This window comes from Saccoglossus kowalevskii, chromosome 8 (genome assembly GCF_978046115.1).
Source record: "Saccoglossus kowalevskii chromosome 8, keSacKowa6.1, whole genome shotgun sequence".
NCBI lineage: Eukaryota > Metazoa > Hemichordata > Enteropneusta > Harrimaniidae > Saccoglossus > Saccoglossus kowalevskii.
This window is the reverse complement of record NC_140648.1, coordinates 35682201-35709775: the sequence shown is the minus strand read 5'-3', so window position 1 is coordinate 35709775 and position 27575 is coordinate 35682201. Positions and strand designations below refer to the sequence as shown.

General features: G+C 36.3%; 1 protein-coding gene across 19 annotated transcripts; it reads left to right on the top strand.

Annotated features, from left to right (window-relative positions):
• Positions 1 to 359: 359 nt before the first annotated feature.
• LOC100378221 (lethal(2) giant larvae protein homolog 1-like) lies at positions 360 to 26535 on the top strand. Of its 19 annotated transcripts, none has more exons than XM_085502542.1 (23): positions 360 to 490; positions 888 to 1066; positions 1888 to 1985; positions 9112 to 9193; positions 10238 to 10347; positions 10779 to 10922; positions 11935 to 12007; positions 12294 to 12504; positions 17472 to 17523; positions 17982 to 18209; positions 18315 to 18462; positions 18768 to 18992; positions 19112 to 19264; positions 19398 to 20139; positions 20232 to 20398; positions 20514 to 20619; positions 21086 to 21278; positions 21425 to 21699; positions 22267 to 22506; positions 22958 to 23075; positions 23380 to 23411; positions 24487 to 24539; positions 24995 to 25144. In XM_085502542.1, exons 2-23 carry the CDS (start codon positions 980 to 982, stop codon positions 25127 to 25129), a joined length of 3672 nt encoding a protein of 1223 aa, XP_085358668.1. In that variant the 5' UTR covers positions 360 to 490; positions 888 to 979; the 3' UTR covers positions 25130 to 25144. The 19 variants fall into 19 exon arrangements, 15 of the variants coding, with proteins under 15 accessions (XP_085358668.1, XP_085358673.1, XP_085358671.1 ...); XR_014930116.1 differs by lacking the exons at positions 360 to 490; positions 24995 to 25144 and adding exons at positions 626 to 762; positions 25973 to 26057 and having other exon boundaries at positions 23380 to 23455; positions 24490 to 24539; XR_014930113.1 differs by lacking the exons at positions 360 to 490; positions 24995 to 25144 and adding exons at positions 626 to 762; positions 25968 to 26057 and having other exon boundaries at positions 23380 to 23455; positions 24490 to 24539.
• Positions 26536 to 27575: the final 1040 nt, after the last annotated feature.

Here is a 27575-nt window from a genome sequence, read left to right as displayed (position 1 = left end):
ATTTTATTGTCAAAAGGACGCAGATCTTTATAAACAAAATAATTGATATTGTGTATGTCTGATGTCCATCGCTTGATGAAAAGTTTGTTGACCCAGCCTCAACGTCAGCATTACCTGTGTCAATTACGTCAGAATATATTTTGTCTTCGCTGGGGGTACTTTTACGATTGCAGCCACGCCCATTGATATCAAGGTAAATATTCTGATATATCGCTCAGCAGCAATCTTTATTTTTAATAACCCGGAAGGACGGTTAAAACTTCAAATAGCGTTGTCCATTTGTGTACAACAATCAAACGATGTCTTTTGACAGGTGTTAATTATTCACTTTTATGCAAATACGTCCAGGTGATCACGTGATTCTGTCGACTGTGTGAATAGAGGTGTGCTGTGGTCATAATTGATGAAGCCGTCGAAAGTAGGCCTTCGTGTTCTCCAACATTTCTAGATATCTGCAAGTTGTCATCAACAACAAAAAACATCAGTGCACGTAAGACATTTTTTGTATTATTATTCCATCGAAAACATCATCTTTTGAAGGCGCATTTAAAAAGTGGATTATTTAGACACTGTGAATTCTGAGTGACGGTTATAGTCGGCGGAAGGAGACAACGAGGCTACGCTGGTTAGTTTCAGCGTTGGGTTGGTCTCGGTCGACTTTGGCGCGATTTCCTAAAAAGTGATTGACCGTCTCTGCTTTGGACGTCCAATTTTGTGCGTTCGGCCCTCGCATGACCCCTTGATTTTTTGCGAGCCTAATAAGTAAGTATTTGGTTGGCCCAGTGTCTTGTATATTCAATGCCATGTGATTTACTTGTTGCACAGTGTTAACATTTTAGTGCGAGTGTCGAACCCATACACACCGGTAGTTCTTTTTGTTCACACAGCGGTAGGAGCGCTAGACGGGACTGCTTGATCCTACACTGCACTGCACTGTAGTTTGGATTACTGAAGTTTACGGCCGTACTACACCGTCAGCATGTTAAGGTTTATTCGCAGTAGAGGCGGCGGACATGTCAGCGCCGAAAGAGAAAAACAGAAGAAGGAATTATTCGCTTTTAATAAGGTAGGCTTGGAATGTGAAAGTAGTAGCCATTTTGGATAGTGCTTTTCAAATGAACATGCTGGACGTGCACGATTTCACCACTTATCACTGACCATGTTGTGAAATTAGCCAGTTTAAAAATTCATACCATTCCATCTACCTCTGTTACATACCATGCTCTATTTATTTAAGTGGAATTTAAGTTGTTGTTATCGAGCTTGATAAGGTTTTTTCGGCCCGTTCCGCAAATTACATGATAGCTTTACATCCCCTGCCGAGGGTTTGGGTTTGGAAAATCCGGCTTTTCAGGAGGTCACACAAAGGACTCTATTGTATAAAGCCCTCTCCATGTTCTGTAATTTATTATTCGCAGACGTGGCCAACGTACAAAATAAGCTGCATGGGCGTTGGAAATTCGCTGCCTCTCGCTCTGTGCGAGTCTTGTTTCAGAAACATCCTACCATAGCGGTAGTGAATCAGTTTCATCAAAATACCCGCTAAACCTTTTCACGCCCAATATTTGAGTCTACGACTTAAACGACTGTGGTTGCATTTGAATCAAGTCTATAATCTTCTGACAGTCGGTCACTACGTTTCAAGTCACAATCGTACAAATTATGGTGATATTGAATGAAATGGGGAAACCTCTGGGCCATGTTGTGAACGTTTGTTTATAATCGGCGTGTACTAAAACTCTGTTAATAGCTGGTATCGATTACCGGTAGGGCGGATATAGTGCCTGGTTTCCTACTGATGTACCACGACTTCTATATGGACATAATGTTAAAAGGCTTTAATTACTATCAAATAAATAAAATGAATGTTTGGTTTTTGTTCCACAGACAGTAGAGCATGGCTTCCCCAACAAACCAAGCAGCGTGTCTTTTGACCCTAAACTGAAGCTTCTGGCAGTTGGTACACACACTGGAGTCGTCAAAGTGTATCCTTTTGTTTATAAAATTAATACCGTATACTAATGCTTTGCCGGGAACTGTTGGTTTGATACATCAATATAATTCGGAGAGTTGTTTAAATTCATTGAAGGTAGGTGATTGGTTGTAATTGTATGATGAGTGTTCAGCTTTTGTCTGGCCGTGTTTGAAAATGTTTTGTCTGCTGAAATGCTTGATTTTGATTTGTATTGTTGGATACACTAGCACCAGCCACGTGTTCAAAATAACAAAGTGATGTTTAGTCCTAATTCTGTTATTTGATGCTTTTGAATTTTTTTCATACAAATTTTTTGTATGTTGATGTTGATAATTTACAAATTGGTTAAAACTATTCGTATTTATCAAACCTTTGCCCCAATCTGCTATAGTTTTTTTGTTTCTTGGATGGCATGCCTGTTCATATGAATTGTTTATTTAGATTATCCTAAGGCAGTTTACTAAGGTACTTCCTTTGTAACAACTAAATTGTTTTATTTATTGATTGCACCTGTCCAAGGTGCCATGAGTCATGCAGTTTCCTTTGAGTCACAGGATGCAAATCCTTCAAGTCATTAGTAAGAATCCTTGAACATTGTAACTGGATCAATACAGTAAACAATGTTATTTGCATAATGTTATTGTTGATATACATGCAAGTTTATGCAATTGTACAAAATTTATTTTAGGAAATTTATCTGTATTCTCTCCTCCTTCACCCTCTGTTTTTAATGGCATGATGCAAACATAGTGGACACACAAGTCTTTAGCCATCACGGCCTGCATATTGGATTTGAATGTATCCATTGGTTTGTAATCTGATTATGACCCCTGAAGTTCACAAGGGTTCACTACTCTAGTTGAAAAGCTGCCAAGTCACCTTTATATGCAGGTTGTTGACATGAATGTAGCTAGGTATAGCTGGTTTGGTCCAACTCTAAGAGTACATCTCATAAACTGGTTAAGAGTTGATTCCAACAAGTAGGGTTATATTTCATGTCTACTATCAAGTTACTAAACTGTTGCACATGGTTATGTTTGGGCCATGCCCCCACCTGGCGATTAATAATGGCATTATTCTATAATAACAACAAACCAGTTGATATCTAGATGTGTCTGTATGCATGCGTGTCTACAAGAGGCAGGGTATTTGTATGTTCATGTGTTGTAGTGCTTGTTTTGATTATGAAGATATTTACCCAGTTATCAGATTCAGAGTTATGTATTGTAACCATAAACAAATGTTTCTCCATGTGGAAGTGGTCACACCCACTTTACTGCCAAGATTGTGTACAGTGGTTGCGTTTCAGTCGTGTTTTCTCTTAGCAAACAGTATTTTTGCACTTATTATTTTTGGTTGTGACATGTGCCGGTGGGTGTATTTCTCGCAACAGCAATACTTGATAAAATAGTTGATTTTATAATATATGCAATCTTAGTCACTGATAATCATTACCTGTAGAGCTATATATTTCAAGGACTGTTTTAATGTCTTCCAGTTATCGCACTTACATTATTCAGTCACGTTTGCATGAGCTGTAGTTCAATTCTAGTTACTAAACTGCTGCAGGGAAAAGGTTAACGACGTTCATTTGCATATTAAAAAATAATTGTATCTATTAGTGAATTGTTAAATTATTAATGCCTTTTGTTGTGGCCTTTGTGCTGGTATCTTTCATTGGATGTGGTTGACTAATGATTTTGACCATCAAAATAAGGAAATAGCAATGATAAATTACAGTAATATACAAGATGGGAGTTGTTTTTGCCAATTTACTAGTATTTTGGTGCTTGCTTGATTCACCGTATTAGTATCAGTTCGGTATGGAGCAGTGATTCTTGTTGAATTTCATTACTTGATTGTGCCATGTGTAGATGCAGCTTGTTGTAAGGTAGACAAGTCAGTTGCGTCGTGTCACATGGTGGGTGGCTGTATTGGTAAAAAACCTACCTTGCATGTCACATTACTAGTTGTGGGTCTGACCACACAATCACTCTGAAAAGTCCCAAAGTCTACAGTTTAATTTATAGGGTAAATCTTGTAAATTTCAAAATAGATGGCTTTTTTTGTCTAAGCCTCTTTGGGCCTGTCTGAAAAAAAGAATCGTGGGGCCCATTCAGGGTATTTCATAACAGACAGGTAACCTCTTCAACCGTATCCTTTCTAGTCTCAATTCCTTTTGTAAAAGGAACAATACATTTGAAGCAGTCTATGCTCTGTTGATCTTTGGCTAGTTTAGACACTAGAGTTGTTAGATACAAAAAAAAAGGAAAGTCTGGCACTGCGGCCTTAAATTGACTCTGCATATTAATGCCATGTTTAGTTAACAATTTTAGCTAGGCATTAGATTTTCTGGATAGATAATTTTCACTTCCATGATAGAAGATATATTTTTGCGTACATGTCTGATAACATCTATAGATCCAGAATTTCTACTAAGTTGATACGTTATACACGTCCATGTAATTGCCTTTGTTTGAAATTATTTTTCCTATATTGGATAGCCATATGTTTTGATTCATTAAAGCAGTTTTATAAAAATTTTACAGCAAACTTGAATAAACCATATGAGATCTTTTTTTTCTCTCTCCAACCATGGGTGTGGAAGAACTGTTTACGGGTGTAATTTGACAAAGTGGTTTGGGTAAAAGACAGAATGTAAGAAGAGTAGCTTGGCTTTGAAATTTTTGTGGGCGTGTCTGGCCTGACACCATCACTTGGTTTGTCGTGGGTATTTTGTCAAAAGAACAGTATTTATCAAATTAATCAAGTGGTTCTTGGTAACTGTTGCATAATTTGTCAAATATTTGCTAACGTGGGTGTAAGCAGAAAATACCCGACTACATGCAGAGGACAGAAAGTGAAATAAATTGATAAGTTTCTATGTACTTGGTTGAATAGTGTTGATATCCTGTTGCGCATGGGTGGTTTTTCAATGAAGTGTTTTCTCTTTCCTCTTAGCCTTTTTATTCTTGTAACCCAGACATGCATAAGCAATGAACCAAGATTAATCAGTATATGAAGCGCTTGGCTTTCAGGAAAATTAAAGCCAGCCAAATTCAAAGAAACTTCCTTTTCCATGAGCCCCTGTAAAAAACAAGTTTTAAAGTCATTTCTTTCAAAAAATGTGGATGCAGCCTTGCTTTTTTCTTAGTTCGCTTTTATTTTGATTTTTCATGAAAATTAGAATTGTTTAAAATCCTGAAAATTTTTTTTATGTGCATACTAACTAAAATACACATTTATACAATTTGTGATATATGAATTTATAGGGCAATATTTTTTTGACTGATGGTTGTAAAAATTCATCAAGGGTAGGAAGGATGCTTAGATAACATCAGAGGGTGGACACAAACTACAGCTATTGTTCATTCTTTAATTTCTTTTAAAGTCTACTTGCATCCTAAAGACCAGATTATTGTAGGTTTCTTTCAAAGGTAACAAACTGAATAATGCCTTCATAATTATTCGGTACCCCCTAAAGTACCAGGATGTGACCTTTACAGGGTCATGAATATGGATAATTACCAGCATGAATTGATGTATTGTACATTTATCCGGACTTTCAAGTGATTCTAGTCTTTCACCTTGTATATATGTATGTATGCCTGCATGCCTGTAGGTGCCCTACAATGATGGCCTTCAATACTACTTTTACACATTAAGAGCTGGCCTTGACCAAGGTTAATTCCCAGCGGAATTAAAAAACATGTTCCAAACTAAATGTGATTGTGACTTGCTGTACCTGCATTCAGATGTACTTGCCTCCATTTTCATTTTGTTTCAATTTACTTGTTGTTTTTTTACTCGCATTTTACCGGTAATTTAAATTTTCATGACATTTAATCTGTTATTTTCTGAACAAGAGTTGAGACTACACACCCATGTGGCACTGACTAATGTAATCCTACTGTTTGCAGTAGGTCACTAGCTTGTAGCATCGCATTTAATAAACCTCAATTATTCTAACATTTTACAATTGAAAATCAAATAACTAGTTTTCTAGGGATGGAGTTGGTCATAGTTTTTTTATTGGAAAATTGTTTTTCCTTTTAATTACTTGGCCAACATAATTTAAACAAAATTATTCCACTGGAAAAATGCAACATTGGTTCAGTGCTTGTACCATGTCTTGATTCATTTCATATTGAATGTGCTAAATAGAATAACATGTGGGTTGCATCGTTTGGTTGTGCGTGTGTGTGTGTATATATATATGTATATATTTTGGAGTTGCTTTGTTTTCAACAATGTAACCTCTGTATTACTGAAATGCCCTTCAGACAACCTGTAACCCCCATGCTAAAATGGAGCATTCCATTTTGCTATTCAGGTGGTTGTTAACCCAGACAGTCATGTGATCAGACTGGTTATATTGACGTCACCTTTTCGTCAACTGATTATTCGTCTGAAATTTACCTTCCTTTTTAAATTCAGATTTAATTATTCCTGAAAATGAACTTTTAACCTCAAAAATCATCAGCACTAGAATTCTGAAAATTTATATTTTGAGTACATTAATTTATCTGTTAAAAGATGATGCTGTCTAAAATGAAACTGGAATTATGCCAAAGTAAATTAGTAATGTATAATAACCTAATTTGCATAATTAACACTAGTTTTGCTTCATACTGAACTAATGCTTTCTAAATAGCATATTTTTTTATCTGGAACAAGTAAATCCAAGAGTTGAAAATGGACCGAAGAAGCAATCATTTTATCATTCCAGTTGGGTAATCCATCAATTGGTGGTAAATAATTCCATGCGTTGTCATGGTGACAACCAGTAAGTATTTGACAATAAATTTTGTTGTCGGTTATTAGCATACAATTAGAAGTACGTTCTGCTGAAATAATTGACATTTGAAGACTGCAACCAATATAACCAGAGATGGATGGTGAATTATCCTAGGGCATTATTTAAATGAGCAGTTGCCATGGATACATACAATAATGTTGACATGGCAACCAGTGATGCACTTCTTCAGACAGGAGTGCGTCAGTGAATTCGCATATTGAGTGTTATACCATTCAAAATTGACAATGTAAGATTTACATAAACGTGTAAATGAATGATTATGGCAAGTTTGTCCTTGGCATGCATGTATGCAAAGTGTAGGTGAATTCAGTAATGTAATGATACCTGCAAATAAGAGTAATTTGTCTCGCATTGCAGGTTTGCATTGTTGGTACTTGTTCATTCTTGGTTTGAATTTTACTTTTAGTCTAATATTTTAATCGATTAAGGTGGTTGCTGGTCACTCTTATTTCACTTGACATTGTAAAATTCCAAGGCATGAAACTAAATTTGCGATGTTTTTCTGTAAATGTATGCAGTGCATTATGGGTCCAGGATATGTGACTAATTTACTTGCACATATTGAATGTAGGCGTGTTGGTAGGTAGATACAATCAGTTCATTGCATTTCTATCTCTGCTGTATTTGGGAGGTGGTTTTGCAGATGGATTAAATAACTTTCCTTCAATCACTAGTGGTGTATGTGCTGTGAAACACTTAAATTCACAAGTAATTGAAATCGGGAAATATTGTAGCTCTAAGTGCAAAAGATGGAAGAATTTTGGTAAATGTTGTCCTTACAGATTAAAAAATAGTGAATGTGTTGTGTCTATAACTATTATCTGCTTGCATGGGGTGGTGGGGTGTGGATGGGATATTCCTGTCAAGGAATTTGAGTTAGGTACAAAATTACACTGACTAGAACTTCCTGCATTTCAATTATTAATTTGACATAGTTTATGGGAAAAACACTTCCTGGCTTATTTTAGGGGTATTTTATTGCCATCCTTTTCTGCTGCTGCAAAAGTACACGCGAGAGATTACTAAAAATGAACTCATGAAATATTCAACAGCCGGGTTTCCTGACAAGCTGTTGTATGACTATAGTGATTAGTTTTCTGACTGAGTTTATTTAATGAAGCCTCACCAATGTAGCCAGCATTAAAGGGAGAGAGACAGATATTTTTAATTGTATGAATTCATTAAATAGATACAATAGGGGGGGGGGGCATAAAAATGACAATTTATTCAAAAATGGCAAGTGTAACGTGGTATTTCCCCCAAGATAATTTCATGAATCTGCACAGTTAAAAAAAAGAACAATGTTTAATCATGAAATCGATCTGATTTAATTAAAATATTTAGTACCTAATCTAAATGGGGGGGGGGGGTTTGCTTTATTTTTGTTGAACACTAAAAAGCTTCTGGAAATTAATTTGCTATTAAAGCTTTGCAAAGGTGAAATTTGAAGTCGCTTTAAAGGATCAAACTCAAATATAACCAGTAATTTCCAACGCCGTATAACTCGTAAAAAGATTTATAGAAAAACTGACAATTGCTTATGTTGAGTATATCAAGATATTCACCTGTGTTCATGTCTATACTCTCCTTGAAAACAATCATTTACTGGCACTTGCAGCTGTACAGGGTGCTCGCATGAATAATTTATCAAGGGATGTCTCATTTCACTCCCCTGTCAGTCTGTAAATTTATTTCTAATACTTGGCATCATAATAGTGTATTTGTGAGCAGTAGTCCATGCCTCTAATAATTAAATGTTATTGTAGGTGTACTCTAAAATGAATTTTCACTTTTTGCTGAAGGGTTGAATTCATAAAAATAAAATAAAGCAAAAATTTTGCAAAAATAAACTTTTTGCAAAATGGCCAAAATGACTTCACAAAAATAAAATCTAGCTAAAATAAAGTACATGTACACATTTACAATATACCAACATAGTTGACAAAATCCAGTCTAAATGACCTTTGCAAGCTTACAACTGTTTGCTTCATAGGGTGGCGTGACTAAAATGCCCTTCATATATTCTTACAAGCCATGCGAGACAGATAAATTTCACAATTTTGCAAACAATTCTCCAATTTGTCACTCAAAATTTGTGACATTGCAATATAGCAGTCAAAGTGAAGGTCAATCTACAAGATGTCTGATGCTAATAAGTGTATAGTGCCTGACGTTTCTAAAGGTACTATAAATTAGTTGCTAAGCAACACCTTTGTCAAGCTGAAAGATGAAAGCAATTGAATTAATATTTGATATGTTGTAATATCTTTGATATTTGAAATATAGTTTGTGTATTGTCCTTAACGATTGTTAATAGTTATGGTGCACCTGGTGTTGAATTTATTGGTGTGCATAAAGATGAAACCCCAGTGTCTCAGCTATTCTTTCTTCCTGATCAGGTAAGTCATTGCTAATAGATCGCCATGGCCAATATTTAGGTTTAATCCTTGACTTAAGAAAACTGTTTTCAGCATGTCAAAACTCAATTTTATTTCCGTTGAATAACACTATTCATTGGTGAATAGTAAAAAACAAAAAAAAAACCCCGAACCAGATGCTCAATGTTGTTGGCTGGGAACCCCGAACCAGATGCTCAATGTTGTTGGCTGGGTCATGTAAGGGCATGTTAGCAAACATTCTGACTGTTGGCTATAACTACAAACCCCGACCCAGATGCTCAATGTTGTTGGCTGGGTCATGTAAGGGCACGTTAGCAAACATTCTGACTGTTGGCTATAACTACAAACCATAAAAGTTTCAGATTATATCCATGAATGATATTGTTTGTAGAACACTACTCAGCTTGTGCTAAATTTGAAGTCCTATTAGACAATACCCTGCTGTGTGTGATTCGGCCTTGAAACTTTAACTGCTAAACATATTCTAGTTATACCTGGACAAGCATAATTTAAAAATCCTTGACATTTGACTAGTTAAAATCAAAGATCGTGTATGCAATGGGCGTTTCTCTTACCAGCCTAAAAAACGAGGGAAAAAATGATTACATTTTTTTTTTTCATTGTCGGTTTGACTGATCGATTCGCATTCAAATAATACATTTAGAATATAGAAATCTAAAAATAATATCTATAGACAAGAAACTCTGAATGGATTTTATTAATGCACCCGTTCTTTGCAGATTTGTTATTTAAATTTGTAGATATGAATGAATTAGAGCCCATCTTCCTACTATAAACATTTGTCCTGTTTTAATAAATTGCTATTAGTATTGTACTCGGAGATTGCAACAGTCAGGTGCTCCTTAAGTGTTAACTTGGTCCCTGGGAGACGTTTAGGATAGAGAAGGTGCCTGGTTTAATGTCTGGAAATGGGCAAATCATTGCAAAAAAGGAAACGTGTAATTGTAGAACACTAGTCGTAAATCTTAGATTTGGTATTATTGTAAGGCTACACGACCTCATTTTGCTAATGTTGAATTTCAGGGTCGTATTATCAGCCTGCTGGAGAACAACACATTGCATCTATGGGAAGTGAATATCAAAGATGGAAACTCTGTCTTAGAGGAAGTCAAGGAATTCTCTTTGGAGGGCAGGTATGAAAACACACAACTTTTACCTTTTTAATCGTGCTGCTATTTAAAGGTAGACCAAATCTGTCGTATATACCTAGGCAGTGCTAGCATCGAATGTGCGGCAGTGAGTTGTCAACTAAACAAAATTTAAAACGTGGAAAGAAATTTTGCTGCAAAATGTTGTGAATTTGTCACAAGTAACCCAGTTTTTTTTTTGGGGTCGCTTTGAAAAGAGAAATTTCTGAACACAATAGAATGGAATTCTATTTCTTGATTGTGGGTTCTTTACTCTGCCATCCTATAGATTTATGCATTAATCCATGAAATGACTCGACTACAATGAGGTATTCAATAGAAAGTATATCAGTCCAAAATGCTCAGTTTATACTTGTGCTATGAAATTTCTGAAGACTAAGTATTGCTACAATATTGATTTTTATCATTTCTTACAGATTGCAGAAAATTACAGTGTGTTGCTTGCCGTCAGACTGTCAGCATCTCTTCTTAGGAACAGAAGGTGGCAACATCTATGTTCTTGACATAGTATCGTTTGAATTATTGGAGCATATCATTTATCAAGATGTTGTTATGCAGAAGTAAGTACAATGCTATCACGTTTTTGTAATCATCTTAAATCATGGCTTAGGGTGTATAAAAGAAGAGTGACCAGTTTTGGGTATGCAAATTGCACTTCATGGTAATGTATCTCTTCCACAAAACTGATATATTAGATTATCGAAATGCATGGAGTGCTTTATTTTTCTGTTGCATACAACCATGAATATTTCACGATGTTAGTTTACTAAGAATCTCTTCATAGCAGGCAATTATGTATGCAAGACAGTTAGCATATAGGATTAACACCTCAGTAAAGTGTGGGTGGGGCCATTCCAATTGCATTTCTCTGGTTTCGTTGTTAATCCCGGGGATTTCTGAGCCTCTTTAGATGGTTAATTTATTACTGATGGATGTTTCACAACAGAACTTTTATTTCTTGATAGCTAATTTATTTAATGACATTACAGCATGCAGTGTTCTTTGTTTGTGTATAAAGGAAAGGTATCGACAGCCGAAATCGGGGTAAAATGGCATGTAGAAAACTGATACTGCGTTCCCCATTAACAGGCAACCAATCTCTAACACTCAAGTCTGCCAGCATGGAACGGGCACACCAACCATCTCTGATTGGGTCGATATTGGTCCTTGGCCAAAGTATTGCCCTCTTAATAGGTATGATGTGATTATTGGCCAAGACTACTGGTCAGTCCGTCATTTAGTTCAAGTAGTTGCCATTTTACCCCGATTCCGTATTAGTTTCATGCTATGCATCAGTGTTATTCCCATATACCATCACTAGTCGTTCTTACCTGGTAGTCTTGCATGTTAATTTATTGTATGCTTCCATTGCGCATGTACATCTTCATCTGGTTTGCTTAAAATTTGTCGCCCCATGTGTATGTAATTGAATGTTTTGAGTTTAACAGTGTTTGTGTGATCAGTGTAGAATAGAATTTGTTGTACATAGTTAGTGATAACTCCAGTTGCCTGACTAGTCAAAACTTCCTGACTATGTTTAATCAGGCTTCGTGATTCCGACTGTTCCTACAGCGTGCCTGATGACTACAAGGTGAATCCTGGTGCTGTTGAAGCTATTGCTGCTCACCCCACTGAATCAAACAAGGTATGTCAAATTAGTCATTAGTTTCATTTGTCAGAATTAAGTGGCAGCCTTTATTATCTGGATGTTTGTCAAAATGTAACTGCAGATGATTGTTTTATACTGTATTGCATCTGGCAAATCAAGAACGATTACAAAAAGTAATTTATTGCACTGACAGCATGTTGGCTCTCGATAAGTGCGCATGATTGGCATAGACAATATTCCCCAAAATCATTGAAATAATATTTGGATTTTTTAATGGTTTACAGTTTAAAAAAAAATAAAATGGGATATTTTTGTTTAATAGTTGCTGATAGGATACAACCGTGGATTGATTGTACTCTGGGATAACAAGACCTGCAATGCTGATCAGACATACGTTGGAAGCCAGCAATTGGAATCGCTTTCTTGGCATCGTAATGGCATACAGTTTATGACTGCTCACAATGACGGCAGCTATGCCATATGGAATGTAAACGATCCAACCAAACCGGAGAAAGATCCCACTATTACTTACGGTAAGTTACTGTCTCAGCTGGTGTTTACACTGAAGGTCAAAGGTCACTTATTTGTATGTGGTGTTAATTAAGCATAAAGATGTAGGTTGTAGATTTCATGTCATTAGCATATACAAATGTAATAATTGAACTAGACACAGATGGCTTCAAAGTAAATTGCTTTAAATATAAAATGACTGCTGTCAACTTTCATCTAAATCACAAAGTAAGATGCCCATGAAGACGAGTTGATATCTTCAAATATATGTACTGCAAAATTAAAACCAGTTTGAACTAACGTTTTAAAAGTTGAATCAAGGTTTTGTATATCATCAAATATGCATGCATGTGTACTTTATTTGTGATAAAATATTGTCCTAAATTTTTTGCTGGTGAAATCTTAGACTGAAGAAGATTGTGTCATTTTTCTGTGCTGAGCACCAGGCCACATCAGAGTTGGGGTGGTCGTTAGATCCCTACTTGTCATAATTACTGCCGTTATTGTGAAATAGTAGCTATCAAGTTATTAATAATTGATTGTATTAATCGTACAGGATATTGTCAAATGAAAACCAAATTATTCCAATTGCTGTTAAAATGAAATTATTTCAAATCAGTAATTGTAACAAATTGTGTAGCAATTAGACGTGAATTACTGTAGAAAGATGTCTCTCGAGAATGTCTTGTAGAAAGCAAGGATTTGTGTATTGTAACATGACCTGCATGCATATAATGAGGGGTGTGGTCACTTTGAATGGGAAGACGCTTGTTCTTTATAAGATTGAATGAAGGCATTCTCATTAATGAAATATTAGATTGTAAAATGAGGGGGAAACTATGCAAGGTCAGATGGCTTGGAAAAGTGAGAATCTGTCTGAACAGGCGAAGATGTTGGATGTTGCTAAAATAAAAACATTCTGAGAGCATGAATATTATATATTAGAAATATTAGTGTATTGCAGCAGTTAATGTGTTATATGGCAGACATTTTACTGTCTAGGTTTGACCTGTAGTCATTAAGTGGAGATGAAAGCTGTCTTATCGCGTTTATCACTAGCATCCAAAGTAAAATTAAAGATGTTCTGTGCCATGGAAGAGGGAGATTAGTTTTGAAATTTTGAATATAAAACTGTTTAGAATTTGTGTTAAAGTTGCATTAATTTTAACATGCAGTTTGAATCAAGTGTTCTAAATTCTTGGATTATCATTTAAACAAAATGTTTGTAATTGAGTTCACCTCAGAAGCCATAACAAGAAACTACTTTATAAAATTGGTCTCCATTTTGTTGAAAAAATAATTCTGAAAATTGTTTTGTTTTTGAAATAACATGCTTTAAGTGTGAATGTGTTATCTCCCTGCCCTATATTGAGTTGGTGTGCAGGTAATTGTAGGTCAGATTCCTGGCATACTTAGCATGTTACTACACAGGACACTTTAGTAATTGGAGCGTTTTACAAAGTACAAAACAGTAATAAAATGTCCCCTCAAGGCGGGTTACCTGAAAACTAGAACTACTTATCCTGTAAACTCAATTTGAAAATATTTACGAACACTTGATGCACAAGAAGTGGTGATGGAGATTGCTTCCACTACTACCCCTTTGCAATTTTCAAGTTTGACTTCAAAAGTTTCATGTTTTCTACTCATTGCACAGATGAAGATTGTGTAGGCAATGATCACTATTTGAAAATGTTTTTTCACTTGGACATGTATACATCTTTAATATTTCATAATCAGTACACTAGAAAATTTCAGGTCACTGGCCAATGTTAGTTTTGCAAGTTTGCAAAGTAGCTAAGCGAGTTGATTTTTAAAGCAAACTAAATTCGTTAGTAGCCAACTTAAATAAAACTATTCTACCAGGCGAGTTGATGAGGTTGTCAGATTTGTACTTGTACAGGAATAAACTGATTTGGTGTTCACAGTACAGCTGCCTGATCGATTCACAAACTATCGCTTGTTGGCCACAGTAGCCTGTACGACAATTTAGAAAGAATTTTATATTTGAAAGTGAAGTCAGTGTGACATTTAGCATCTCTGGTATCAGTTTGATTTATGACAATGTCAGTTTAATGAATTTAGAGCCATGTCATTTTAATTGCAAGACAAGGTAGTAAAAATAGTAAATTACAGTTGTAAAAAGTGGATGGTACGTAGTTAAAAAAGGACTCCTAAAATAGTAGTTTTAACTCTTAAAAATGCAATAGTTGGTGTAAGCGGTAAAATAAATAAGGCAACCTGGCTGGTTGCCTCATCTTGGATTTTTCTGAACATCACCTTGACATATTTGAAATATGCAATTAATGTTGGGTTATTTGCTGCAGGTAGGCACCCAGGCATTTAGGCACCCAAGTCTAAATTTCATGTGGTTTGGGGCAAGTTTACTAGTGTGCTTGACCCCATTGTGCAGTATGGCAGTTTACCAGAGTGCTTTGTTACGACCGGAAGAAATTTGTCTGAGTGTCACAACTGAACAGTGTTAATGTATCTTATTATTCACCCATTTATCATGTCAAAAGGGATCCCTGGCAACTTTCCCACCTTTCTCTGTGACAGCATCTAGGGACTAGAGTTGGGGAAATCCTCAAATGTCTACTTTAGAGTCTTATAAAAGCATTTTTGGCTTTCTGCCCAATCCTGATGGGCATGCTGATGTGACTACCGTATTTGTCTTCAATTAGGCGCCACTTTGTTACACTTTCATGTCATGGTGGCGCTTATTTGTGGTTAAATTTGAGCAACTTTGTTTCAAATGGCGCTTATTTCAAGCACTTCAAGTTCTAGTACCGGTAACTGTGTTACAAGCCATTGTTTTTGCTCCATTCTGGTGATAGATTATTGACAATATTTTACATTACAGTCTGACGCTTAGTCACTGTAGCCTTTATTTTAAATACTGAGTAAATGACCCGTTTTCAGACAGTTTAGAAAGTTATACAAAAAATATCATTCTTTAGAAAACATTCACAGTTTGCCGTACAATCAACAGAAAAATAAAACAAACACAAATTCAACGCTTAGTAGTCAATGATCACGGTAGCAAAATCCGGTCATGCTGCATTCCACGGTTACGATTATTACTCAGTAGTAGTTATAATAACGTACAAAAAATAAAATGCAAGTAAAATTCAACTTAATTTCATCGTAAGCGAATGATTCTGGTCGCATGTAAACGCTCGGCGCGATTCGATGTCTGCCATGCTTCCTGTCTAGGACTTGACCTGGAACGCGTTTTTTGACCTGATAGGTCAAGTCGTTAATTAACCAATCAAAATGCTGGATGATGCCAACGTGATCAAATTACCATAGCTCATTTAAATAATGTATGAACGCAATGCGGAAGTGATTTGCCGATGTGTGCGATATTTTGGCTTTGATTTTGGTGGGAAAGACGGCATGATTTTTTTTTCAAATCAAGAAATTAGTTATTTTTGGAAAGTAAACTGAGCATTTAAAGAATAATTTAACACTGTTTACTGTGACAACAGCGCATTTGAAACAGAACATTTTCGCGTTGTTTTAATTTCGTTTTTATGGACTTACTGCGAAATTAAAAACCACGCTGATATTTTCTACAGAGTAGACTAAAAAGACATGTTTCAAGAGATTATAGACCGATTTCTTAAAAATTGTTAGAAACAAAACCATTTTTTTTTTACATAAAAGCCATTCGAACAGTAACAGCGAGGGACTTCCGCGATCGCGTCCATCGCTACGAACCGGTAACCGGTAGTCGATCCGCCGGCGCCCAATTCACGATCATTACGTGCCAAAATTTCAACTTTGTCTGGCGCTTAATTGAGGTGTAAAATACAAAGTTTTTGTGGCACTGGCGCCTAATTGAAGGTGGCGCTTAACTGAAGACAAATACGGTAATACTGAATCATTGGTCATTTAATTCAGGTAGAATGGGCGTGGCTCTGCTAGCCTTCAGTAAAAGTCATTGAAAAATTGACCAGGTATTTCAAAGATTATGACACGTACCTTCAACTTCATAAATTGCTCATCTTGAAGGTTTTTAGTCACCTAGCCTGGCAAATTGCCAGAATATGAAGTCTGTATACCTAATAATATAATAGAAATACGGTAGCCATTGAAACTAATGTTAATAATAATCATGTGCATATTGTTTTCATGAAGTCGTGTAGCCTCATTTCAAAGTATGGCAAGCTCATTTCTAGAGGCCTATTAGCACACATTAATTCATTCCAGAGTAAACCACATTACTGTAATCAAGAATTAGTAGAAAAGATAGGATAATAAATCTCCCATAATGCCTTGCTTTGTTTATTAGACAAAACTGCATTTGAAATGTTCTAATATGAATGGGGGGGGGGGACATGCAGTGTTGGTGTGAACTGTATTTGCTCTATTAGTAGTGCATATGTAAAATGCAACAGTGTATCTATGGTAGAGTCTTTTAATGACCCAAAAGAAAAATGACTTGTTTCATTTAAGGTGTGCTTCAGATGGAACAAATAGGTAAATGACCCCGTCTTTTTGCTCAACTGAGTAACAACTGTTAATACATACATTGTGTACTTTTAATATTAATTGCATTATTCGGTTATAAAACTATGGGTAGTTTCTAGATGTTTTTCGGTTTCTAGCATGTTAGAACTCGCTACATTGCAACAACTAATGTCGCTCAGAAATGAGCAAGCACTAATGGCCTATTTCAACTTGAGGTAATTACTTGTTAGATTAAAAGTAGATTGCTTGCTATGATAATGGGGTAAATAAAATGGTTTTATGGATCATTGAAATTGTGTCAAGGATGGAATTTATACGACTCGTGTTATTGTACTTGTCACACCACCTTGTTCTAGTTTCAGGAGGCAATTTCTTTGTTTTTCAGCAATAAATTAATGGACTGTACTGCACTTTCTTGACTAAAGAGGGTGCTCTCAAAATTAGTTAAAAACAAGTAATGTGGTTTTAGTTGCATTGCCAAATGTTCAAATCTTTTTTTATGCTCAATCAACAGGACCCTTTCCATGCAAGGCAATTACCAAAGTTCTATGGCAATCTACCAAGGGGTAAGTATTTTTGCTCTTTTTTTCTTGTATTATCCAATATTTCTGGAAATGAACCCTAGTTTTGGAGCAAACAGACCAAATAGACCAAATAAGAGTGAATTTTCAGTTTTTACTCAAAAATGTTTGCTATTTTTGTCCCAATCTTCTGTGAAGTGCAAAGTATAAACATGACTATTTCAAGAGTTTGGTATGGAAAGTGGGAACTTGTAGTGATTTTGATTTCCGGTGTTCAAGACTTTCCAGCAACATGATTTGGATGCAATACTTTACACATTTATTTATCAATTTTTTTTTTCACCAAATGTACGCAATGACAAATGTTTATTTATGAGTTGAAGGTTTCAAAGATGACTCATCTATTGGACACCTGCATTAGAACCTTGCAGGGTATATACTTCTGGTACCACTTGCTGTTAATCAGTTTTGTACTTACAATTTTAAAATGTTCACTCTTACAGAGAGCCATTCATAATGTTATCTGGAGGTATGCCCCGTGCTAGCTATGGTGATCGCAACTGTATCACCGTAATGCAAGGAAAGACACAGGTAGCCTTTGATTTCACATCTCGTGTGCTGGATTTCTTCACCGTTTCCGACACAGACGAAGAGTGCGAGTATGATGATCCACATTCTTTGGTTGTTTTGGTGGAAGAGGAACTAGTGGTCATTGACCTACAGAGTGAAGGGTAGGTACTAGCTAACCTCTAATGTGAAACATGAAAATTTCTCCTTTACTTTACATCATAACAGAATATTGCTCATGAAACTAATGATTCTTTGTTTTCCTATAGATGGCCTACTTTCAATAAGCCCTACCTGGCTTCTTTGCATGCATCTGCTATAACTACCACCACACATTGCAGTAATGTACCCAATGATGTCTGGGAGAAAATACAGAAAGCAGGAGAAACTCAAATGGCGCAAACATTCTCACAGAGGGTAAATATTAGTTACATTTCAATAAATCTTGGATGCCAAAGTTCCTGTTCAGATCGATGTGCCCACTGTTACAAATACCTTCCACAGAACTGTGGATAGCAATAATGCACGAGTATGGAACAGTATTCAAGGGGGGAGTAGTCTTAGTCTGTTGAGCAATCAAATTGCAGACTAAACTTGATTTTGGAGATTCAAATTTCAGATTGTTACAAAATCATTTGTTAGAAAGCACAATGACCCTGATTTAGATATGTATAAGGGAAAGTTTTCGCATTCATAGGTGAATGACTAATTTCTTATTATAGGAATGGCCAATCAATGGTGGTAAGAATTTGTCTGAAGAACCAATGTCTAAAGATCTGCTGTTGACAGGACACGAAGATGGTACTGTTAGATTCTGGGATGCTTCCACTGTTGCCTTGAAATTGATCTACAAATTAAACACCTCCAATGTATTCATGTCTGAATCGGAACATGCTGAAGGTAATGCTGGTGGCGAGGGAGATGACGACTGGCCTAGATTCCGCAAGGTGAGTATTCTGATTGCTGGCAGAAAAAAAAGCTTGAAACAGTGTTGTGCAGTAAATTGTGGTGAAAATGAGTTCACCAATTTTTGTCAATCGTATAACGATAACTTTTATTTTTTTAGGTTGGTAGTTTTGATCCATACAGTGATGATCCTCGTTTAGGAATCCAGAAAATCATCCTCTGTTCAGTGACTGGAAAGTTGGTTGTTGCTGGAACAGCTGGACAGGTTATATGTTTGAACTTGGGTGAAGAAGAAATTGAACAGAGTATTGAGGTAAGTTGAATGTCTTATGGTGATTCAGAACAATACTTGTTCGCTGGAATTGTACTTGCTCATTGATTGCATGCATTTGTGTCATTGATCTAGAGACGTGTAATGTTGAATCTAATTTTGTTCTTGCCTGTAGACACATGCTGTGAATATAGTTAGTGATCGTGATGAGTTTGTATGGAAAGGACATGACCAACTTAATGTGAAGACTGATGATGTGAAGATGGCACCAGGCTTCCAAGCTAATTTTGTAGTTCAGTGTACCCCTCCAGCTGCGATTACAGCTTTGGCCACTTCTGTTGACAAAGGTCTTTTAGCTGTAGGTACCAGTCATGGTTACGCACTGTTTGACGCAAATCAGAAGAAGATGGTGATCACCAAGTGTACCCTGAATCCCAGTGACTTGTCAGCAAGTGGAGAAACTCCCATGTCCCGTCGCAAGTCATTCAAGAAGTCTCTGCGTGAATCATTCCGCCGTCTTCGTAGGCGCCGTTCGCGTAAAGAGAAGGAAGACAAACCACGTGTTGAGGCTGTTCCAACAACAGATCTTGATGCCCCTACACCAGAGAAAGAGGACACCCCAGCAGCTGAAGCCACCGAAGAAAAAGCAGAGGAGCCCAAAGAGGAAGAAGAGAAAGAAGTGAAAGTTGAAGAAACAGAGAAAATGCCTGTTGAAAGAAAAGTTGAAGCTCGTAGTAAAGATGATGCTATGACCAGTATGGTGAGATCACTGTATTTTGCAAGCACATTCATCCGTGATGCTAACACAATGACCACTACATTCTGGGCTGGTACAAATGCTGGAACAATCTACGTTTACACAATATCTGTTCCAGATGATGAAAAACGTGATGAAGTAGATGTCAAAGCTGAACTTGGTGAGTTTAGATCTACTGAAAATATTCTCATCTAGTTTTTGTATGGTGTACCATTTTATGAAAGAATTTCACTGTTTAATTTCTGATGACAGGCAAGGAGATACGTTTGAAGCATCATGCACCAGTGGTAGCCATGTCTGTGATAGACCACGATGGATATCCATTGCCAGATCCTATTGATGTTACTAATGAAAGATGTAAAGCACCAAATATGTCTGGTGGACATTCTATTGTCATCTGTTCTGAAGAACAGTTCAAGGTATGACTTCAATTTCTATAGAGATCAAGATTCTTTTGACTGTAATTATATTTGAAGCTGAAACTAGTTTTATGAAAGTAAATTTGTATGTGACTTGTGTTTTGTCATTTTGTAGGTGTTCTCTCTCCCTAATCTGAAACCTAAACACAAGCATAAGTTGACTGCTCATGATGGATCCCGTGTCCGTAAAGTCTCATTCATCAATTTCAGGAGTAGAAGTGGTAAGTAGTTTGTTAATCACTTTAATTTCTTTACCTGGAGGTGTTTTCTTGTTCAGAAATCTTATGAATTGCATAAGATGCGTGAATTGACTACGAGCTCGAATGCAGTTTTCATCAAATTTGACTTGTCAAATGTCTATAGCATTTTAAACATGGAAATATGCCAAAATACTAGTTTGTTGAATCACGTGTGATTTTTCTCAACACTATGACCTTTCATATATAATGCCTGATCTTGCATTGAATGAGAAATGGCCCATTTCAAAATACAAATTTCTTTAGTTTGAAAATCATGTTATTAAATTGTGAAATGATAACATTTATAGCATCAATAAAATACTGGTTATTTTTCTACCTCTCGCTGTATTAGTTAAAATCACACTGAATGAAAATTTATCTGAGATGCTGAAGAAACCTAGCCACTTCTGTAAAATGTTACTAACAATTTTTGTTCTCTCCATCTCAGATGACAATTATTCAGAGAACTGCGTTACTTGTTTGTCCAATCTGGGAGATTTGCATATCTTTAGCATTCCACATCTGAAATCACAATTAAAAAAATCAGCAATTCGTAAAGAAGATATCACCGGAATCAGTTCATGCATTTTCACGTGTCGTGGGGAAGGATTCTACCTGCTATCGCCATCAGAATTTGAGAGGTAAGCCTCTTATAGACATTATTTTGAATAAGAAAATAGACTAGTCTTGATTCAGTATCTGCAAGGTATCTTTTACATATCCAGTTTATCAGAGCCACTATATTTAGTTTGACACTATATAGTTTAACAACTAATGTCTATTTCAGGTTCTCATTGTCTGCTCGGTACATCAAAGAACCGATGTGTATGCTAGAATTGAAAGAAGGAATGAGGCCAACACCACCTGAGCCTGAACCAGAGCCAGAGCAAACAGAGGAGAAAGAAAAAGATGAGGGAGAAGAAAAGACTGATGCTGAAACTGCAGAGGGGGAGAAAGATAAAGAGGAAGAAGAAACAAAAGATGGTGGTGAAGAGGAAGAAACACCTGCAGCGACTGAACAAAAAACTGATGATCCAGAAGCCACTGCCCAAGAACCAGATGGTAAAACTTTAGCTCAACTCTTGTGATATAAAACAGATCTGATCTGAATTATCAGTTGTGGCTAACCAAATTGTCATAGCCCGGTTAGATCTGTTGGTACTTGAAGAATGTGAATGTCTGAGAATGCTGATTGCCATGGTATCTTGTGTTTAGTATTGTGTGCACTGGACTTGTGAATAATAAATTGAATAGCACTGGGTGATTTTTTTTTAGGTGGTGTTATGGGTAATATTTGCATGGCATGTTACAACACTGACAATTCACAAATGCTGGCACTTCCAAGGCAAAAGCCCCCATGTTGTCATAGCAACAAGGTGGTATGGTTGTATAAGTCAACAATAGTTGATAATGTGGTTTGGTCTAGCACTGTCTATTCCCTTTCATACTGTCTGTTTAGAGCACTGTATTCTCTGTATCACAGTAAAAAAAACATCACTAAGAAACTATGAATTGCACATCTTGTTTCTTTCTAATCTTTATTTGCTCTTTGCCAATTATTTATTTTATTGTGTACTAATTTGAAATTTCCTTTCATTTTATATTTACTTTACTCACCTTTGCTGCTAGAGCGCATACTATTTGAATCCACTCCCTATTCCACCACGTCAATTGCACCGAGACTGAATACCTATCGGTATGTCACGGTAGAAACGACTACAAGTAGTGGACGCATTCAGAGAACACAGGTTGTTGACTCCCAGTTTGATACTTTATTTGAAAAGCAATCACAGCGAAATAGTGGTACCTACCAACACGGCATGACGTGGGATATTGTCCAGTCGGTTCTCCCAGATGAGAACGTTGGAAGTAAGAAACCCCTTGATGCATGATTTGCGTTGCCCAGTATTGTAATGTGCAATGCACTTGTGTGAATCCGGTTTAACATGGTGTAGCAGGTAACAGCTGGGTCACTCATCCTCGCTTCAAATGAGATTCTTCTATGTCATTAATAAGTCCATTGTTTTTGTCCATCAAGACTGCATGAATTCGTACGTCTCCTAGTAATTCATGCCCAAGTCTTCCATTGTCACATGTAGTGGTGTCTTTACTCTGTAGTTTGGTTTGACCATGGGGTCTATGCCTTGGAATGTGTACATGCACACACTTTGATACATGCTAAAACAGCAGCTTGCATTTGGGTGGCTTACTGATAGATAAGATTGTATGGCTCTTTTACAACTTCTGCTCGAGGTGCAGTATTTTGCTTTATTTTATTGGTGTTTTTTTAAGGGAAGACAAATCTGTGTTTGCATTATAGAATTAGTCGAGGAAGTTGATGTGATATTGGCTAAGGCTGGTATCTCTGATGCTAATGATACAGTAGAAGAAGAAACACAACAAGACATCACAGTAGATGAAGTAAAAGATTATCAGAAGTAAGTATGTTTGTGTGCTTGCAGCTTGAACAAGCATTGTCTTAATAGCCATCTACTAGGTTGCTGAAGAACACCAGCTTCATAAATTGTTCAAATATATACCAAACTATTTCCTGGACATGGCTAAACCAACATTCAATACTAAACTTCAAACTGGAGAAATAATTTAATAAAATCCCTGATCAAGCATAGGGTCTCGGGATACACAAGCGTTGACACTACTCAAACTTGATTTCTGTACATTGTTGATTTACCAATCTAAGTTTTATTGATCTAACTGTAATTTCAATTTATTTTTCAACAGTGAAGATGAAGGTGAAACCAAAGCAGGAGAAGGTAAGATGGAAGGCGAAGAAGAGTGATTATTTGATTTCATCCTGGTCAGTTTTCTCGTATTGCCAAATTACATCATTGTATTTCATCTGATTACATTGTTTTGTTGAATGTCATCATTGAACGCTGCATTTTGCATGCTGTGATAGAATTTGACCAGGTGACAGTTTTAACTCGCTGCCTATTGGTTAAAATGTTGTGACATGGCTTAAGCTGATGCTGTGAATAACTGAATATCAGCAGTAAGCAAAAGTTGCACATTTGTCAAGGTTTAGTTCTTAGATTGCTTGTAAAAAAAGCTTAAATGTCACTCAATTTAACAATCATATTTAACCCTTGAACACCAAGTCAATGTCCAGAATAGAAGTGTAATTTTTTTTATACATTTTAAAAACTTGTGATCTATGGACATGGAAATTGTCAATTCATCCAAAATTAACCAAAAAATGAAAGTGCGTAAAATTGTTGGCACTAAAATTGTGGCAAAGATTTGTGGTATTGAAAGGGTTAAAGAATCATCATTTGTACAAGTGTGTGTGTGTAAGATTTGTGGGCATGCTGCATGGTTGCCTTGGCAATGGATAATAACATTCAACTAAGTTGCAAACATTAATATCACTGTTACTTCATATGAAAATATACCTTGCATGATACCATGGCAATCGGTCAACATGTTCTGTTCTATGTATCGATTTCTGGTAAATTGGCGCCGTCAGTAATCTGGTCCGTCTACTGTAATATTTTCCTTAGCATGTTACCATGACAAAGTTTGTCTAGCTGACAGTTATCTCATCATTAGTGTCACTTTTTCAATCTCCCCCCAAAACGTGGCTTTTTTCATCTGCATGTTGGCTTTCCTTTCTTTGTCTGTCTGTCCTACTTACATAACCTTTCTAAGTGATTTACTGCTTGCAATACTTCACTAAACTGCAAGAAATCAAGAATTCGCTAACTGGATGAAATTTACCAGCCATTTTTAGTGGTGTGCACGATGACGAGTTCTTTTCTTTTTTCTCTCTCTGGTTGCGGTTTATGTTTTATTTCCACCAATCTGAACATCCATGTATGCTATGTATAGCAGGCGGCTTATCAAGTGAAGCTGAAAGCGCACAGAACCCAACAACTGAAGAGGTTAGGATTCCTTAGAATATTGCTCCTACGCTAGATCTGTAGTTGGATATCAACTCGGCTGCAAACACTTTTACATATATATGTTTTTTTTGTATAAAATAAAATGTAGCTCTAGATGATAGCATTCAATTTCTGACACTAAAAAAAATTTGCTCTCACACTGTCAACTGAGAAAAACGTGCAAAACCCAGTGAGTACTTGCATGTGCACGTAACAAGGCAGCAAGAACAGTGTAATCAAACTTGATGAATTTCCAGCCAAGTTCTTCCACTAATCACTCCATCCATCTCATCAAACCATATCATTTCACTCCGGCTTAAAACTATACCTTCTTTAGACCTTTCTAAATAATATCAAAGTTTATCGTGATAAAATCTTTTTAAAAGCTTGGGTTAAAAGCTAAATTATATTTCAGTTTACTTTTTTTTTTTCATTCTGAACCTGCTTTGTTTTAGATTCTAAACAAATGTTCCTGGTGCTCATGTCTGACCACATCTGACAGGCTCAAAGTATTGGGCTACTGTCTCCTCATTATCATTTTTTATATCTTTTCCCTTCTCATGCTTGCATATTTATGTTGGATGAAGTAAGTCACTGGTCTACTTGTAGCCTCTCATAAATGTTATCTTTCTGCTGTACTTGCTGTGACTGAGTGCCCCGCCCACTTTAGTTAGCCATGATCCTCCACTGCTTCTGTGGAATTAGTCATGTATTGTAGTGAGTCGCTTGTCTAAGTTTCTCTTTCTGCTCTTGTCATCCAATGCACCCATTCATAGTCTTTTTTTCAAAAATGCTTTGTTATATGGTATAAGTTGTCATCCCATGCGTTTATGTCGTACGTTTGCCGCATCTCATCAGTTCACCTGGCCAGACATCCTTGGTGTTTGGAAATTCAAAGTTGAAGTTCGGTTAGTCATCCCATTGAACACTATTCTAACAAATCCCATTGAGTGTTTATACAAGAATCTACACTGCTTTCTAGTAGACTAGAGAGATGTAATGTTTTATAATCTCTAGCAGTTCTGATTCCATTGTATGGAATTATTAGATAATTAGATGTTCCTATTTTTACCAGATGGTGGTTATTATGTCAATATTTGACGTGTAACTGCCGTTTTAACACTACATCTGGTCAGGTGAGCTGCAGGGCTATTTTCTCCCTCCGTCTCTTTCTTGCAAAGCATGACTTCCATTCAACGTATGTTAAATCAATGTGAAAGATGTAAAGATCTGCTTGTTGGCATGTCAAACTTGATTCATGTAGTTGTCATGGTAACATGTAAAGGAATAATGTTGACAATCAATTCTCTAGAATAATCTGACTTTTCAACTCTATTCAGCATAAGCAACATATTTCAGCTTGCTGAATTAGTAAAATACTGCTGTGATAGATACATGTGTTGACCTTGTTTGTATTGTTGATTTCAGAGTAGTGAACTCAGAGGTGAAGAGCTAGTTGAGCTTCAAATTAAAGAAGATGCAGACTGAAATCGAGGAAAACCTCCGTATTTAGAAAAATTGCTACCAGGATCACTTTTAGTCATTTTGAATCTAGTATTTGATAAACACTGCAAATAATTGTGTGATAGTATATATAGTAAACTCGTTATTGATTGCTATTTGATAATATTTAGAATTCATTCCCAGAGACATTTTTCAGAAATTTTTGGGGCTTAGCACAGATGTACCGTAGTATTGTTAAATTGTGAGAGGCTGACTTGGTAACTACACCGTAGTACAGTGCATTTGGGGAAAAGAGTGTTATATAATTATGCATTATGCAGCTCTCCCATTTGACACCCCTTACCCTTTTAATGTTTTTGAAGGCCAAGTTGGCTTTATTTTGAAAAGTGACATTTTCCCCTCCTTTATACCTTATTGACAAGCAATTCTCGCGGTTCCATGTATATTTGATCTAGGTGTGTGTATATCTTGCGTCAACTCATTCATGTACTCAATATTTCCTTTCTTTAAATAATACCAAGAAGTAATGTTAGAGGTTTTGTCAACTTATTGTAATTATAACTGGTCATTAAATAGTAGTTAATTTCTTTTTTTTTTGGCGCGGCGAGTTGTTTGTTGTTGCTTTGACAATGATCTTTGGCACCTTTTTTGAGTATATATGTTCTGTTGTACTTAAATCTTTGAAAGCCATTGTTTTTGTGGAGGCTAGATATATATTTTGAGGCAGGGTATTGTTATTTGAATGTATTCTGTCACAATTTTACCATCTTGTAGTTAGACCTGTCTCCAAGTAACTTGGCATGTCAGTTGGTTTTGGGTAATTCAATAAATGTAGCTTTTGAAATGTCCCCAGCTCAGAAGTTTTATGATGTTGATATATTTGGTAGTCTTGGCGTATTTGACTGCTTGATTAGTTTAAACACATCGTTATTTTGTAGCAATATTACTGCATTGTACTCTACTATATACTCTGGTTTAGGTAGTTGCACTCGCTTTTGACGATCCATTTTTCACTTGTTTTTCCTGCTTAATGTCCCCTAATCTAGTTAGGTTCTCAGCACCATCTTTATCACTGCCTTCCCCCCATTAGTTTTAATAAATGCTGTACGAAAAAAAATACTTGCTATTGTGGGTGTAATGTGCTGGATCTGCATACAATAAATTTTTATTCCCTTGGAGTTCTGTTGTGTTATTTGTGTATGAGAATGTAGTTTTCTTGTATTTATTTATTCATAGAAGCTGGTTAACCCTTTGACCACTAATTTAAATTTTGTCACGACTAGGGCACCATTCACAAAATAACCCCCCCCCCCCCCAGCCCTTGGTGGCGGAGCTATGTAACAAGACGTTGCTAAGGCGTTTCTACGGGCTCTGCACGTGCTGCTAGAGAAGAGCTGGTGAAAACAGGAACGCTACTTTGAAGTAATCCTGAACTCAGAGGGGTAATCTTGTTACATTGTTCAGGGAGTCAAAATTTCAAAGTACCGTTTTCGGCCTTTGTTTTCAGTGATGGTTGCCATGTTGTGATGTCTGCCCAGAGAATAGGAAATTTTGTTCATAGTCTAAAATTAC